General features: G+C 49.1%; 1 protein-coding gene across 2 annotated transcripts in view; it reads right to left on the bottom strand.

Moving 5' to 3' along the window:
* The window catches only part of DDX31 (DEAD-box helicase 31), a 71,071-nt gene that overhangs the window by 26,514 nt on the left and 30,282 nt on the right, over positions 1–14,275 (bottom strand). For both annotated transcript variants that reach the window (XM_057724702.1, XM_057724703.1), the window contains exons 15-17: positions 11,318–11,368; positions 9,638–9,777; positions 4,692–4,773 (exon numbers count right to left, since the gene is read on the bottom strand). In XM_057724702.1, coding sequence (XP_057580685.1) covers positions 4,692–4,773; positions 9,638–9,777; positions 11,318–11,368 — 273 coding nt within the window. The remainder of the gene's footprint in view (positions 1–4,691; positions 4,774–9,637; positions 9,778–11,317; positions 11,369–14,275) is intronic.

Genomic DNA, 14,275 nt, shown 5'->3' with positions numbered 1-14,275 from the left:
CCTCCTTTCGTTAAGCCACCTCAGCAGGGCAACTGTCACCTTCCTTGTGTTTTTTTTTTTTTTTGTTTAATATGAATGTGAAATTAGCAAGGATGCCCTTTCCCCTGGCGGACAGAATCCTCTGTTATTAAAAAGTAAAGCACTTTAATAATGAAAACTTTTTCCTCTTTTTCCTGTGTTTTAACTGTTTAAAATTAATGAGAAGGGCAGAATGGTTGTCAAAGCGATATTGAAAGCCGGGCAGCCAGGACCGAGTAAGCACAAAAATCCCTCTAGAGTGTTAAGTAAACAGAGCTGCAGCCCGCTCCAATCCCTCTGTTGGTTATTGTATACATTCTGTAACAGCTCTCAGAATAGATCTGAGAGCCAGGGAGGCAGAGAGGTTTCAGAATTCCAATAAAGGCCTCAAATTAAAGACAGCCTGGTGCGAATTCCAGGAGAAAATTAAAGAGACCTCAAGCTTAAGTGACAGGTGACTTGCTTCTGTGTCACAACTGTCAGGGGATTTAGTGATAATATGGCAATATATTACAAAGGGCTTTTCTTAGTCCCCCCTTTAGGTTTCAAAATGAGGCATCTTTTCTTCCCAACCAAAAAAAAAAAATTACATATACACGTATATACAATGGGAGTGTGTATTCTAGTGAAATACGTAGAAAAAAAAGGTGATAAAACTAAGTTCACGTGTTTGAAATGATGAGGTCAGTTTTAGCAGAATATAAGAAAAAGTTAATGGCAGAAAACATAATATAGTTAGGAGAAAGCAGGTCTTACCCCCGCCACTTCCAGAAATACTTTATTTTAAAATTGCACCTCTTGAGAATGAGTGTTTTTCCGTTGTCTTCTGGGGAGGACAGTCTAAATTTAAACTGAAGACAGAGGGGCCGGAGCCATGCAGCGCCGGCTCAGCCCCAGACAGGTAAAACGCTCCCATAATGAGCGGGGGTCAGACCCCGCGGGGCACATCCCACAGGACCCGTGCTCCCACCCCCAAAGACGCAGACTCAGTCCTGCTTAATGAAGCAACTTGCAACCAGCAGGCTGTGGGTGGCTTAGAAAAATAACATTTCCAAAGGTCTAGACGCACTCAATACCCTTTGTCTGTAAAGACCCCACCGATCTTGGAAAGAACAGACGAGGCGAGGGGCTTGTGATCTTATTCTCATCTCTCACGATGCCAGGGAGCTTTTTGTGAGGGTGAGTTTACAGGCATATTTCACAGGACAAAACGACTTTTAGGAAAAACATGTTTGGGTGTGTTTATACTGTGAAGATGAAAATTCATGCCTATCAACAGGCAACAGATGAGTTTAAGATGGCTGAGCCAGATTATTTTTGTTGTAAAAAGTTTTAGGTGGTAGCAGTTGGGGGGGGTGGGGGTGAGGGCTTTCTTTATTTGAAGCATGTGTCTTGACATCACCAACTTCTAAGGTATTTTTAAACTAAATGGAAGGATTTTGTTTTAATCACTTTATTGCCAAGCTGAGTTTTACCCCCGCAGTCCCTAGAACCTTCTGAGCACTTCTCAGTCGAGTTGAAAGATCAAATTTATTCTCTTTGTAGGTGGGTGAGCATTCGCGCACCCAGACGTAGCTATATATATTTTATACACCTAAATATGAAATATACATTTTACAGATGCTTCACTCGCTTGCGTTCTGTTCACAGAAGCCCCAAAATGTATGTGCCAAAGGGACATTTACAATGGCCTTCAACCAAGCTGGGTGAAGACGGGCATCTCGATGAGGTGTCTGGCTGGATGTGCAGGAGGGCCAGCCACTGCGCCCGCAGTCATCTGCCCGGCACCGGCATGTATGCCAGCGAGCACTGCCCGCGTTGAGGATACCAGTGAGGACATACTGTACCTAAAGCAGAACTGAAAGCTGTACCCAGCTTTTACTGCACGCCCTTTACTATTCACATGAGTCACGCGCATCATACACTCTCAAAGGCTGGATATCCAACGAGATGATTAGTAACGAAGGCAATTCAGTTTCCGTTTCCTTTGTCCTCTGAATTAAAGGTAAATTTGACCAAACAAGTGGTGTTTACAGACATGACATCTAGAACCTGGATGATGAGTTGAGTTTTCTAAGTTAACCAGTTCTTTTGGTGTCAGTGAAAGCTCAACCTTGCTTAGCACTTTTTCTTTTTAAAAGCAAAGATCACCAAACCTTTAAAACATCAAAACGTCCTGTGCACGAGGACAGCAGCTCAGGGCGGAGGTGAACTCACGTGGCCCTGAGTGTGCAGATCACACTGCCCCGTCTTACTTAAACCTCACGGCAGCCCTCCTGGCTGGGTACCCGTGCTGTCCTCATTCTACAGGTGGGAAAACCGAGGCTGGGGAGGAGGTGGTAACCTGCTCGAGGCTGCAGAACCTCCAGCTTGAAGCAAGGACCGACTCCAAGTCTGTGTGACTCTGGGCCCCAGCTCTCACCCACGATCTTACGGAGGCTCCTCAAGCTCCAGCCAGTCTGCACGGCAGACCTCAGGCCTCAGGCCACGGAAAAGGCTTAAGGAGAAGAACTGGGGCTGCCAGGCCACAGAAGGGCAGATGTTAACGGAATGGCTGGGCCTGGTTCCTGAAACAGCAGACGCAACGTTCTCTTTCTCTGGGGAAGCATCCTGCGGGAAGGGCCATGCACCTGCTCACAGCTGCCCCACAGCAGCGCACGGCCATCGGCGCCCCAGAGAGAACTGGGCTGTGCTCGGGGGGTGAATACTGACCCCAGAGCCAGTCCTGGAAACAGTGTAAGTAGAGACTAGAGTATTCAAACCTTCCACATCTCCTTTTGTAACTCAGCTGCTTGCTCTTATTTCTGGAGAGCAGGCAGACGCCAATGTTCCACTCAGTGTGAAACAGCGACAAAAGGCACTGTGCTTCTTGTCAATGAGTCTGGGCTTTCATTCCACAATCTGCTACGAACTGATGTAACAAAATAATACTAATAGTGCAAGTGATAATAATGAGTACCCCTTTGGTACCTGTGTTGGGACTTTCCGACTATTTCGCACTCAACCCTCCAATCTCTTTCTGAGAAAAACACTATTATCTTAATTGTACTAGAAGAAACTGAGCCTCAGGAAGGCCCAGTACGGGCGCAAAGCCACACAGCTGGTGAGATGAGGAGTCGGGCCTTAAGGCCATGCTCTTGACCTCTCTGCCACATGCCTCCTCACACAGGTCCCCAGGTGCCCCTGCTTATCCCACTCAGCTGTCCCAGGGCTACACTTAAATAGCTGTGGGAACGTTTGAAAAAAAACCCAGAAAACAACCTCCCCCAACTAAAATTTGCAATAGTTTCCAAAGAACAGAGGAGTGTGCAAGACCAGTGAGTGTCTCATTTCCGGGCTGTTCCTTTGACAACAGATGCTCTATAATAAAATATCACCTATAGCAACGGGCTCATCAACTGAGTCCTTAATCACTGTCTTGTGCACGGGGATCTTTGCTGTGGTACCGTTTACTGACCAAATTCCACCTCTATGAAAATGCTAATGCTCCCCGATTTAACAAGCCTGTTAGTTCCATTTTCTTGGCTTAATTAATACTAACGGAGCTTTGCTGGCATATCGTGAAGCACAGGTGCTCTGCAGTGAGATGCCTGCTTCCGCGCCAGGAGGACGGATGATCACCAGTGTGTCCTGCAAATGTTCCTCCAGCACTCTGAGTCTCGGCTTCCTTATCTGTAAAGCGGGACAGTAACACCTGCCCTATGGGGCTGCTGAGGATGAGGCGGGACCAAGAGCTCAGAACAGTCCCAGGTCCCGAACACACGCTGCGCTGACAGACACTGATCACCTCCTCTCCTTTTCCTAGATACGTTTCCGGAGGTGCTCTCTGCAACAGGAGAGCTTAAGTCGGGGTCAGTCAAATGGAGTCCTGGCCTTGGGGAGAATATCGATCCAAATAGAGACACTAACGCATGAAAGAAACTCTTAAACTTGACCTATTGGCTCTGATTTTCTGGTCTACCCTCAAACATCAGAAAAGAAATGTAAAATATCCAAATGATTAACATTTCATGGACACAATTACACACAGCAACGTTACACACACACTAACAAGTGCACGTGACACACTGAGGAACGCGGTGGAGTGGGGGTGGGTGGGGGGTGGGGTGGGGTGACTCCGAGGGCAGGTGGGAACCTCGCAGAAAAAGCCAGGAAGGACGTCCCGGGCTGCCCGCGCGGCTCGGATCTCCACGTGGAACTGCACAGATAATAAAAATTTTTCTTCTTAATGATCTAACTTTACTTATCCTGTGCACAGCACACGTTAGAGAATGGATGAACCGAGTGTGCCTGAAAGGAGAGTCCGAGATATGTATTTTTTCCGTGCTGTCCTGCATGGACAGGCCTCGCCAGGTGTCTGTGTTGATAACCTGGTGGGGACCACCAGGGCTGAGTGTGTAACTGCCTCCAGACTCACTCTGGCCTGGGAGGAGCCCCCCTTTCTGGGAAGCCTGCTGCCGCCTGGCAGACACCCAGGATGGACGGGATGTGCCCCGAAAACACGGCCAGGAGCAAAGAGAGAGAACACACCAGCAGGATGTGGCCTCAGCTAGTGCTCACGGTCCTTGCGCGACAGAGGCAGTAACAGCCCCAACACTCAGAATCACTGCTTCCCCAAATCAGGGAATGAGCCACATCTGCTCGCCACAAGCACAATGAATAATAAAACTCACCTGGCTTCCCCAATGTCTCCTTTTAAAACAATCATCCCTTGTCAGAACAGACAAAATATCTTCCATCTTTATCTCAGAAACGCTGTAAAAGGAAAGGCATATCGAGGTAAACTTTTTATTCTTTCAAACACATCTGGAATCTTGATGCATAAAACTGGCCTCTCCTCAGGCTCCTTAGACATATAGGAGAAGCGATACTTGGTCACGGGAAAGGGAGTATTTTCCTAAACTTTTAGGAATCAGGAAGGAAGGGGACCTGTGCTATCAAAGGCACAGACAGGTTAATATCCCCAACAATTTCCTTCCTCCCGCATACATATACATAGGCTACACTTAGAATTTCCTGTATAGGGATCATGTCATTGTGTCTTAGTAAATCCGAATAAACAGGCCTGCTTACTGATATAGGGCCTTGACTTAAGCAGATGATAGCAAACTAAAAAAAAATATATTTCAGACGGTCCCTTTAGTTTCATGCTCAAAGAAAGGAGGTGGTTGAAGACCCCTAACTGGGGGGGTAGACAAACACCTGAGGAAGGTAACGAGGTGACCAACGGCACCAGGACCCTCTCCTGCTCTATGCTGAGAGAACTTTGCTATTCTTGTCTCAATTATTCAGGGGTGAGGACCAAACGATCTATGGCGAACCTAGAGCTATGTGCAAATGGCTGAAACCAGAACTCAGGCTTCCCTTGTGAATGGAAGCCGTCAGGTGCCAGAACAAGACACTCTAGGTTGCCTGGCAGGGGTCTGGACAGCCCACCGTCTGCCACGGCTCTGGAAGGCCCCAGCCTGCCACCTGGGAAGGGCACGCAGCAGAGTCCTGTGTTAGAGACGAAGAAGGAAAACAGATTCCCTGGGGAGACAGGAAGAGGGAAGGAGTTCTGGGGGAGAAAACAGATCTAAACAGATAAATGATTTTCTCATATATATATATTTTTTAATGTAACAGCAAATTAAGACGAATGGCAACCTCTTCTGTGGGAGCAGACGGGCCCACCCTTCCCCCCAAAGGTGACTCTGACAGAACTATGAACGGACACGTCATGTCTCTGACAGCGACTTACCTGCGCCGAGTCACCGCTTCCCGCACACCCCAGCCCCCAGCCCTCACCGTTCTTTCTCTGCGGCCAGTTCACAGCCCTGTGGATTCGGGGACTATTTCTACAGAGTCAACTGGAGAAGGTGGAGTACATCCGAGAGGGTAGAAGTTGGGGGAAAATGTTCGTGGCTTCCCGGAAAATCTATTTTTCACATGGAAGGGAAATGTTATGGCTACTGAATCTGCCTCTTATTTACGCCTGGAAAGCTGAAGGGAGGTACCAATCAGAGCCCAGTCCTGTCTTTTCCTTTGTCTAGCTGACCTGCCTCTGTTCATCACTTTTGTTCTTAAGGAAAAAAAAAAGAAGAAATACAAATGTAAAAGCAATGTAAGACTTGGGGGTCAGATCCTGAAGTGGGGAGAAAGGAAATAAACAGAATGCCATTCACTGCCAGGGATACAAAGAACTCGATGTGCCGCAGAAAGGCACGGTCTTCGCAGATGCACGGCAGTGCTGACCTGCAGCCAGGGCGCGGCTCGTACGCTGTGTATATCCATGCGACAATGCTGGGGGACCGTTCACCCTAAGTGAACAGGAGCTGGGACACAACTGGAGTGATGTACAGTTTAAAAGAGCCTCCTCCTCGTCTAAGAAATCACTGCTTCTGAGGAACAAAGCCAATCTGTTCTGCTTATCTATGGTTCTATCAACAAACCTGAATCACCCCACCTTACTATGAAGAGAGAGGGCTACATAAATTCAAGGAACTGTCTTATGCCTGATCTAAGAAATACACATTGTGAGGAAGCATTTACATTTTAATAAACCAGGGATGACTTTCATTAGAAACACATTTAAAGGAGAAGTGGGGAAAAGTGAAGAAGTTGGCAAGTACCAAGAAGTCAAAAGGATGCAGAGACAAAGTTCTGGGCACTTAGACAGAGGCGGCGTGGCCCAGGGCACCTATCTCTCGCCCCGTCTGCTAAATCTGATTGCCGGGGCGCTCCCCGCAGTGCTGGGTGTGGAGGCGGGCGGCCATTTGCTGTGATGGCCTTGCTGCTGAGAGCCTCCGCCTGCCTTCCTGAATCTTCCCTGCAATTCATCAGCCATCCCTGCCTCCTGCCACCTGGCTCTCAGGTTCTTAGGCACCAAACATGCACAGACTTCTTCCTCCTTTTTTTTTTTTGAATATTTAGACGTGTACCTTTTGGATTCCAAAAATCTGCCCCTTTCTAAGACACTCTGAAATTAGTGATTAGATTTAATTTTTTGTATTAAGTCAAAGAAACAGCCTACATACAGATTCCCCACACACAGCCCTTCCGCAGACAGAAATCAGCAAGTGTAATGCACGGCAGGACCGCAGGTGACAGATCTGATCATCACTCGGGTCAATTTCGTCTCACCCAAGAAGCAGCCAGTGGTTCAGGACCAGGCACTTCAATAGGTGAATTTTCAGGGCAGAAATCAGCGAAGCTGGACTCCTACAGAAGTCCCTGCCCCTTAAGTGAATGTTCTTACACCTCTATACCACCCCCTGTAAGAACGTTCTTACAGCACATAAGACCCAAATCTCTTCCTTGTGGTATTTCCCTGTCTTCATCCTTCTGAACTTCCTCTCCAAGGTCCCGGCATCACTGAGCTCCCTCCTGAATGTGAACCTTGTGTTGAATTTCCCACAAATGCTGTGGGCTCTACTTCCAGACAAGATCATCACAGAGGAGGACTATCCTTTTTGTACCTTTAGAGTACACCTGGCTCACCAACGATTCATGTTGGTGCTCATTATTATTTTCCCTTTTTCAATTTCAGGCTTACACTTGACCCTTCCATAGCAATCAACTGCAAGGCATTTATTCGAGAACAATGAAGAGAGGCCCCTATGCTGACGACTCTGTGCTGGACCATCACCCTTGGACTTCAAAACTGTCAGCACCTGTCTCTCTGAGGAGATCATATCACAGCGAACAAGCACAAGAAGCCAACCAGAGAGTTGCTGACGGGGAAGAACGGGAGAACATGAGCTTGTGGGTCTAGAACGGGAGGAAGAGGGAGCCGCGGAGCCAGAGAGAGGCTGTCGAGGTGCCGTGAGTCCCTCCTCTTGTGGGACAACACACCTCGGAGCACACCTTCCACAGGTACCTGACTCCTCAGGACAGCGGAAAAGAGCCACAGCGCCAGGAAGGGTTTTCATTTCAAGTCCCTGTATCTCTGGAGTATAACTGCCTGATCAGGGGCCACCTAGACTCTGAAAGGGCCGCAAAGAGAAGTCTGAACTGGCCTCCAGCTTCCGGAACTCAGAATCCAGCTGGAGATGAAGCTCCTGGGGAAACGTGACTGACTGATGGACATAAGATTTTCTCTTATGAGGAAGAAAAGACGCACATCTCCCTAAAAGAAACAAAAACCACTCTTTCAACTGACAGGCTGTATCAAGATGAGAAAAATAAGTAAAAGGAAAACCCCACGCCGTCTTCATTTTGACCCTCTTGAAATGATCAGATTCATCGGGAGTGAGTCCCTGCCTCCCCCAGCACTGAGGGGTGTGAAGCACGTCTCCTGAGAAAGCTGCATCCCACAACGGTCACAGCAGCAACCGTGAAAGAGTGCTGAGAGGGTTGTGAGCCTGACTGGGGGAGGGGAGAATCGTGCGGGGTGGGAAGCAGGGTGGCTACCATGGGGACAGCCACCCACAGCTCTCCCTCCAAGCTGGCAGCCTGCACCCCGTCCCCAGGCGCCCCAAGCCAGGCCCCCACACCGTTGGCCTGGACACGTCGGTTCACATATAGAAGGCGATGCTTTTCCCAGCTCTGCACTTCGGGGGAAAACGTCTTGCAGTTTCTGCTGGATGCTTTACATAAAACACAGGCTGGGCAAAGAAAAGCACCCAGAAACGAGCCCCAACCCCCCCATTTGCTGCGCTGTGCGCCAGCGTCACCGCACAGCTTCTGAGCAGTTGGGCTGCTCCTGCGCCCGGCGTGGACTGTGACACCAACTTGGGTGTCACATGGCTCTTCCTACGATTCCAAAAACATTCTATGCACCACTGTGCTTTGAGCAGAAGAAATTCGTGAAAGGAGATCAGTGTGGAAAACCGCATGCCTTTAGAAGCCCATTTTTAGAGCCTGTTACTTTAGATTTTATGGGAAACGTGACAAAACAAACTCATTTCCGTGGCCCAGGTGAATGCTCTGCTTTCATTATGATCACCCTGGCCAGCTCGAGCCGCTGTCCTAACTTTGCTTTCTCTGTCCTTCCTCAGGGAGACTGGGGTTTGATGGAAGCCCTGACGAAGGGTCCATGCTGCTGAGCCCCGTGGAGTCCCTGATCCGGGGCTGGAACTGGGGGCTTGACGCTGGGGGATGGGAGGGCTGCCATCTGACCGGGCACATACAAGGCGGCAGCTGGACAGCCTTGGCCGCAAACATGCAGTGCATAATTGGCCTCCCCTAACCGTTTCTTCCCTCGCTTTACTCTCCTGGGGGCGGGGAGTGGTGTGATGAGTCAAAGGCATTGTTTTTTTTAAAGAGAGATCAACGTTAAAGGTCCGAAACATTAATTAACTGCAAGAAGCAAAAGTGGTGACTGCGAGAGGGCCTGGAGAAGCCGGCCGGGAGGGTGGTGCTCCCTGATTTCGCAGCAGGAGCAACGCCGCACAGGCCTCCACCTGGAAGAAAGCGCACAACGACTCACTCTCCGCCTTGGAGTGGCAGCGCAGAGAGCACCGTCACGTGCTGATGGCACTAAGGGTTTCAGTCTTTGCCACTGGCTATTCTGGGGCTCATTTAGGGATCACAAGGGTTAATGGCTCTTCATCAGCTTACAAGGCCCATCGACTGTAAGAAGCGACAGAAAGTTAATTAGGTGAGATCAGCCGAAACCCGGCTCAGGTTTCTGACTCACTTGATTTTGTGAGAAGCCAACGAGTTGACATATTCTGCCTCCGAAGGAGCCAAAATGAGCAGGCTGCTCCCACGGCAGCCAATCCGGGCGGTTCTCCCAATCCGGTGGATGTATTCAGCAGGTGAGGACGGAGCGTTGTACTAAAAAGGGTAGCAAAAAAGAAGGCATTCACAGATCAAGGGATTGCCATTAATTGGAAGTGCAATACCCCTCACCTGCCTCCAGGTATCCCAAGAATTAAATCCTGGTGCTATGGTTACCCTGCCACAATCACAAGGAGAAGTCACTCAACCCTGAAACTCCTGGCTTCACTGGAAATAACAAGGCTCTGACACGCCAACGGGAACAGTGGCCAAGTTTCAGATAAACGAGACATCTTCTCGTCCCAATATCTCCTTTTTAATTTCACTTCTCCACAGGTCTCTTCATTTTCCTATTTGCATCTTTTCACTGAGGTGACTGGGCAAGGTGAGAATGTAGGCAGGTGGGGGCAAACTTCCACAGGACGGCTGCACGACCTTGGCCTACTTCCTCAGCAGACAGAGCAGCGGGGCTGAGGCCACGGAAGACACCGCACAGGGCACAGAGGAATTGGGTCCCCACCGCCTCGCTGCAGGCCACCCAGTCCCAACGGAGCGGCGCTGCAGGCCAGCTGAGAGGCGGGGTCCCTTCCTGCAGGGACATGCCTCTGCCCCCACGGACAGCAATCCTGACCCGGGAGAGGGGCCAACGCTCCAACTCAGAAGAATGGACGTACTCCACGGCAATAACGTGGTCGTCATTGACACTAACTGACCACGTACTCGTTCTGCCCTTTCTTTCTCTGCTGCTACACGAATCAAAGACCAGAGGGCCAAGGTGAATATGATGGGAGGCCAGGTATATTAGACTAATCAATACCCACAACTGTAAGACAACCCTCAATAATCAATTTTGTGTGTCTGGCCTCCCTCACATTAAAATCATCCTCGCCTTCCTATTTCGAATCTGCTCCATGGCCAGCAGGAAAGATGCAGTGCCTCTAGTCGCAAAGTCAGCATGTGCGGTGAGCAGAGATTTCCTAGCCAGTGACAGGCATGCAATTCCACTAAAATGTGAATAAACCATGACTCACGTAAACAGGGCCCATGTCCCCTGGCCCCTCATATAGAAGGGCTTAAAAATACCACTCTGCAGACTAACGAAAAGAAAAAACAAACTAAAACCACTAGACTCTAGTGCTCATACCTGTACCCTCTGGCAAAGCGTCTAAGGCTAGAGGTATGTGTAAGATGCTGTCAGGGCCTTAATTGCCCCCTGCAGGTCAGTGTGCACGGACACAGCTCTCAGGACCGCTGAGCCATCGCCTTCTGGGCACAATGAGGCCTCCCAGGGGCCCAGGTAATCCCTGTTATTTTCAGGCTGCTGAAACCCTGTGTGTGACATGCATAGTCTGTGAGCCGGGGGGCCTGTCCCTCCCTCCCTCCTGTGGCCGCACTGTCTGGAGGCTGTGCTGCAGTGGTTGGGTGGGCTGGGTTCAGGAAAGACGTCAGGAGAATTGTACAGATCGGGCCGGTTGCTGTCTGGTGACCAGGCAACAGCCAAGAGGGTAATAATAATCACTGTCCTTAAAGCCAGCGCATCTACTCGTGATCACATAACCCGGGCACAAGCTCCCAGCGTAAGAGCTAAGAACATTACCTGGACGATCCACGTGACCTGAGGGAGATCTAAGCCCCGCGCTGCAACGTCCTTCAAAACAGAAAAGAACACGGCTTAGCATGGAGTTTCTCGACCTTTCTGGGGTCATGGACCCATCTGATGACCCGATGCAAACTCTGAGGGTTCAACCCCCGCCCTGGCCAAGGACTCACCCCTGCCCCCAGGAACGTGACCACTTCGGGAACCCACTGATGTCCACCTGTGGGTAAAATTCCAATTTAGGGGCAACTTATACAGAACCCGCAGGTGAGGCGGCCACAGCCCACTTCACTAAAAGAACGTCACCTGCACGCAGGCCCGAGAACTGGAATAAGTTATCATCAGACAGTCTCAGCCAGACAGCAAGTGTAAAAGCAGTGGAGACGAATATTATTATTATCTTTCTTTTCAGCTGGTCGCCATCTCAAGAGCAAAGACTCTGCTCTCTGGTTTCTGGCCATTCTGGCAGAGGCACTAGGAAAAGGGAATCTTCCAGTCTTTGGCAATAAATGTACACCTGGCATTTACCTCCAAGCGCAAGCCACACCAAGGGTAGCCCCAGCCAACAGGTACTGAGCACTCACTACACACCAGGCACAGTGGCGAGCGTCTTACCTGCGTTATCCGGACTCACCATCAAAATAACGCCTCAAACAACCATTGCTCCCATCTGACAGGGAGGAAACCCAGATTCAGAGAGATTAAGGAACGTGTCCAGGGACACACAGCTAAGAGGCAGAGGCCGCCCTTAAATCCAGCTCTGCTTTACCTTTCCCAGACCATGCTACGTCACACGGTTCCACCGTCAGAAAAGATGCTGTGTCCCTCATATGCCGCTGATGGGGATGCAAAATAACCCAGCCCCTGCGGCGGGGGGGTGCGCGTCACCAGCAAAGGCACACAGGCACTTGCCCTTTGACCCAGAGCTATCCCCCTTCAGGAAGTCCATCCCAAAGGTACACTGGCAAAAATTTAAAATAATCTACGCACAAGGCTATTCATTTCTGCACTAGTTATAATTGCAGGTCCGGTAATAACCCCAGTGTCTAGCAGGAGACAGGGGGATAAAACACGGCAATATCCACCCCACAGAACAGAGTTTACAGAGCCACACAAGGAACGGAGGCTCCCATGTACTGATGTGCAGACTATCTAGGCTATGTTTTGAGTGAATAGTATGCTTTTGTGTAAGAAATGGGGGAAATACACATATACTTGCTCATATTTCAAAAAGAAAATAACAGAGGAAAAAACCCCAAAGCTTACAAAAATAGTGACCTAGAGGGGAAGGAAGAGAGTGGGGGCAGGGGACGAGGATGGAAGTTGGACTTCCTTTAATGGGCCTTTATAGTTTGGATCCTGAGAGCATGTTTCAACACAACTGAAAAGTAAGATCACCAGCTGTCATGCAATAGGAAGGACAGAGTATCACCTATGACATATTCTTGTCAAAACAAAAACAAAAACAAAACCCTAGAACTGGAATCTAAACGAGTGTCCAGACCGACGGTGGGGAGAGAGGGACGAGGTCAACAGCACCACAAGGACACAGTCAGCCACACCCAGGACGTGGAGCACTCTCCAGGATGAACGCTCTTTCCTCCATCAAAAACTCCAGGAAAAAAGGGAGGGTAACAAAGCCGGAAGACATTAAGTAGACAGACGGATAAATGGCCAGGTGGATCCATAAACGGAGAACTAACACCTGGAAGGAGGTTCACCAAAACTGTCAACTGTGGTTATCTCGAGGTAGAGGGATCTGGGGGAGATTTTTACTTTTGTCTCTGCAGTTTCCTGTGTTGCTTGCTTTGTTTCTCTTCTGACAACAAATGCATATCACCACGCCCCCCCGGCCCCCGCCCTTTTCATTTAGAAGAATTCAGGCCTACCGAAAAACTGGAGGGACAGTACAAAGAGCACCTGTCACGCCTTCATCTCCATTCACCAATGGCTAAAGTCTGGCACACCTGCTTTGTCCTGCACACATCTCTGAATCACGGCAAAGGAAGATGCAAGCATCACGACATTTTGCCCCCAAGTACTTCAGCGTGTCTCCTAAGTAAAAGGGCATTCTTTTACATAACCACAACACCGTTGTCCCACCTAAGAAACTGCATATTAAATAAGTTTTCTTCTAATAATCAGTCCAATTCAAATTTTGCCAATTGTACCTAAGACGATTTTTATAGCTGTTTTCCTTTCCTAACCCAGGACTGAAGCCTAGATCATTGCATTCTATTTCTATTACAGCCCTCTAGCCTTAATCTAAAATGGCATCTCTGCCCTTAACATTTACTTATTATTTTTTAATAACAATCATTTTTTGAAGAGCCCAGGTGTCTTGAGGAACATCCCAGAACCTGGATGTTTCTGTCCCCTCGTGATAAGGTTCAGGGGGAGTGTCTGGCAGAATGACAACATTGGGGTGGGGTGTACCGCCTAGCACGTGACCTCATGAGACAGGCAGGGCATCTGTCCTGTGCTGGGGATGCTGTGCTCGGTCACCAGAGCAGGTGGCATCCACCATCTCACTCCCTTGTGGAAGTACCTTTCTCCTCTGTCATGAGTGAGTAACCTCAGGAGGGAAACTCTGAGGCCGTTTCCCAGAGCCTTTTGCCCAGTGGTTTTACCATCAATGCTGCTTGTATGCATCGGCTGTTACTCTGATGGCTACAAAATGATGGCTTTCTAAGCCTATCATTCCTTCCATTTTTATAACTGGCATCCTTCTATAAAGGACGGCTCTTCCTCCTCTCCCCTCACTTTTCAGTATCACTAAGAATTTATATGTGTATAAGGCTTAAAAAAAAAATCCTATGCAAAGTCTGTAAGAAGCACTTCAAAACAAGCATACCCTTATCCTCCAGGGTCAGAGGCAGGACCCGAGGAAGACACTGTCCCACCATCATCTAAGTCACCCACGAGGACCACCGTGGGCAGGTCAGGGTTGGTCTGCCT

The sequence above is a fragment of the Hippopotamus amphibius genome, chromosome 2 (assembly GCF_030028045.1).
Source record: "Hippopotamus amphibius kiboko isolate mHipAmp2 chromosome 2, mHipAmp2.hap2, whole genome shotgun sequence".
Lineage (NCBI taxonomy): Eukaryota > Metazoa > Chordata > Mammalia > Artiodactyla > Hippopotamidae > Hippopotamus > Hippopotamus amphibius.
This window is presented reverse-complemented; position numbering and strand designations above follow the sequence as displayed.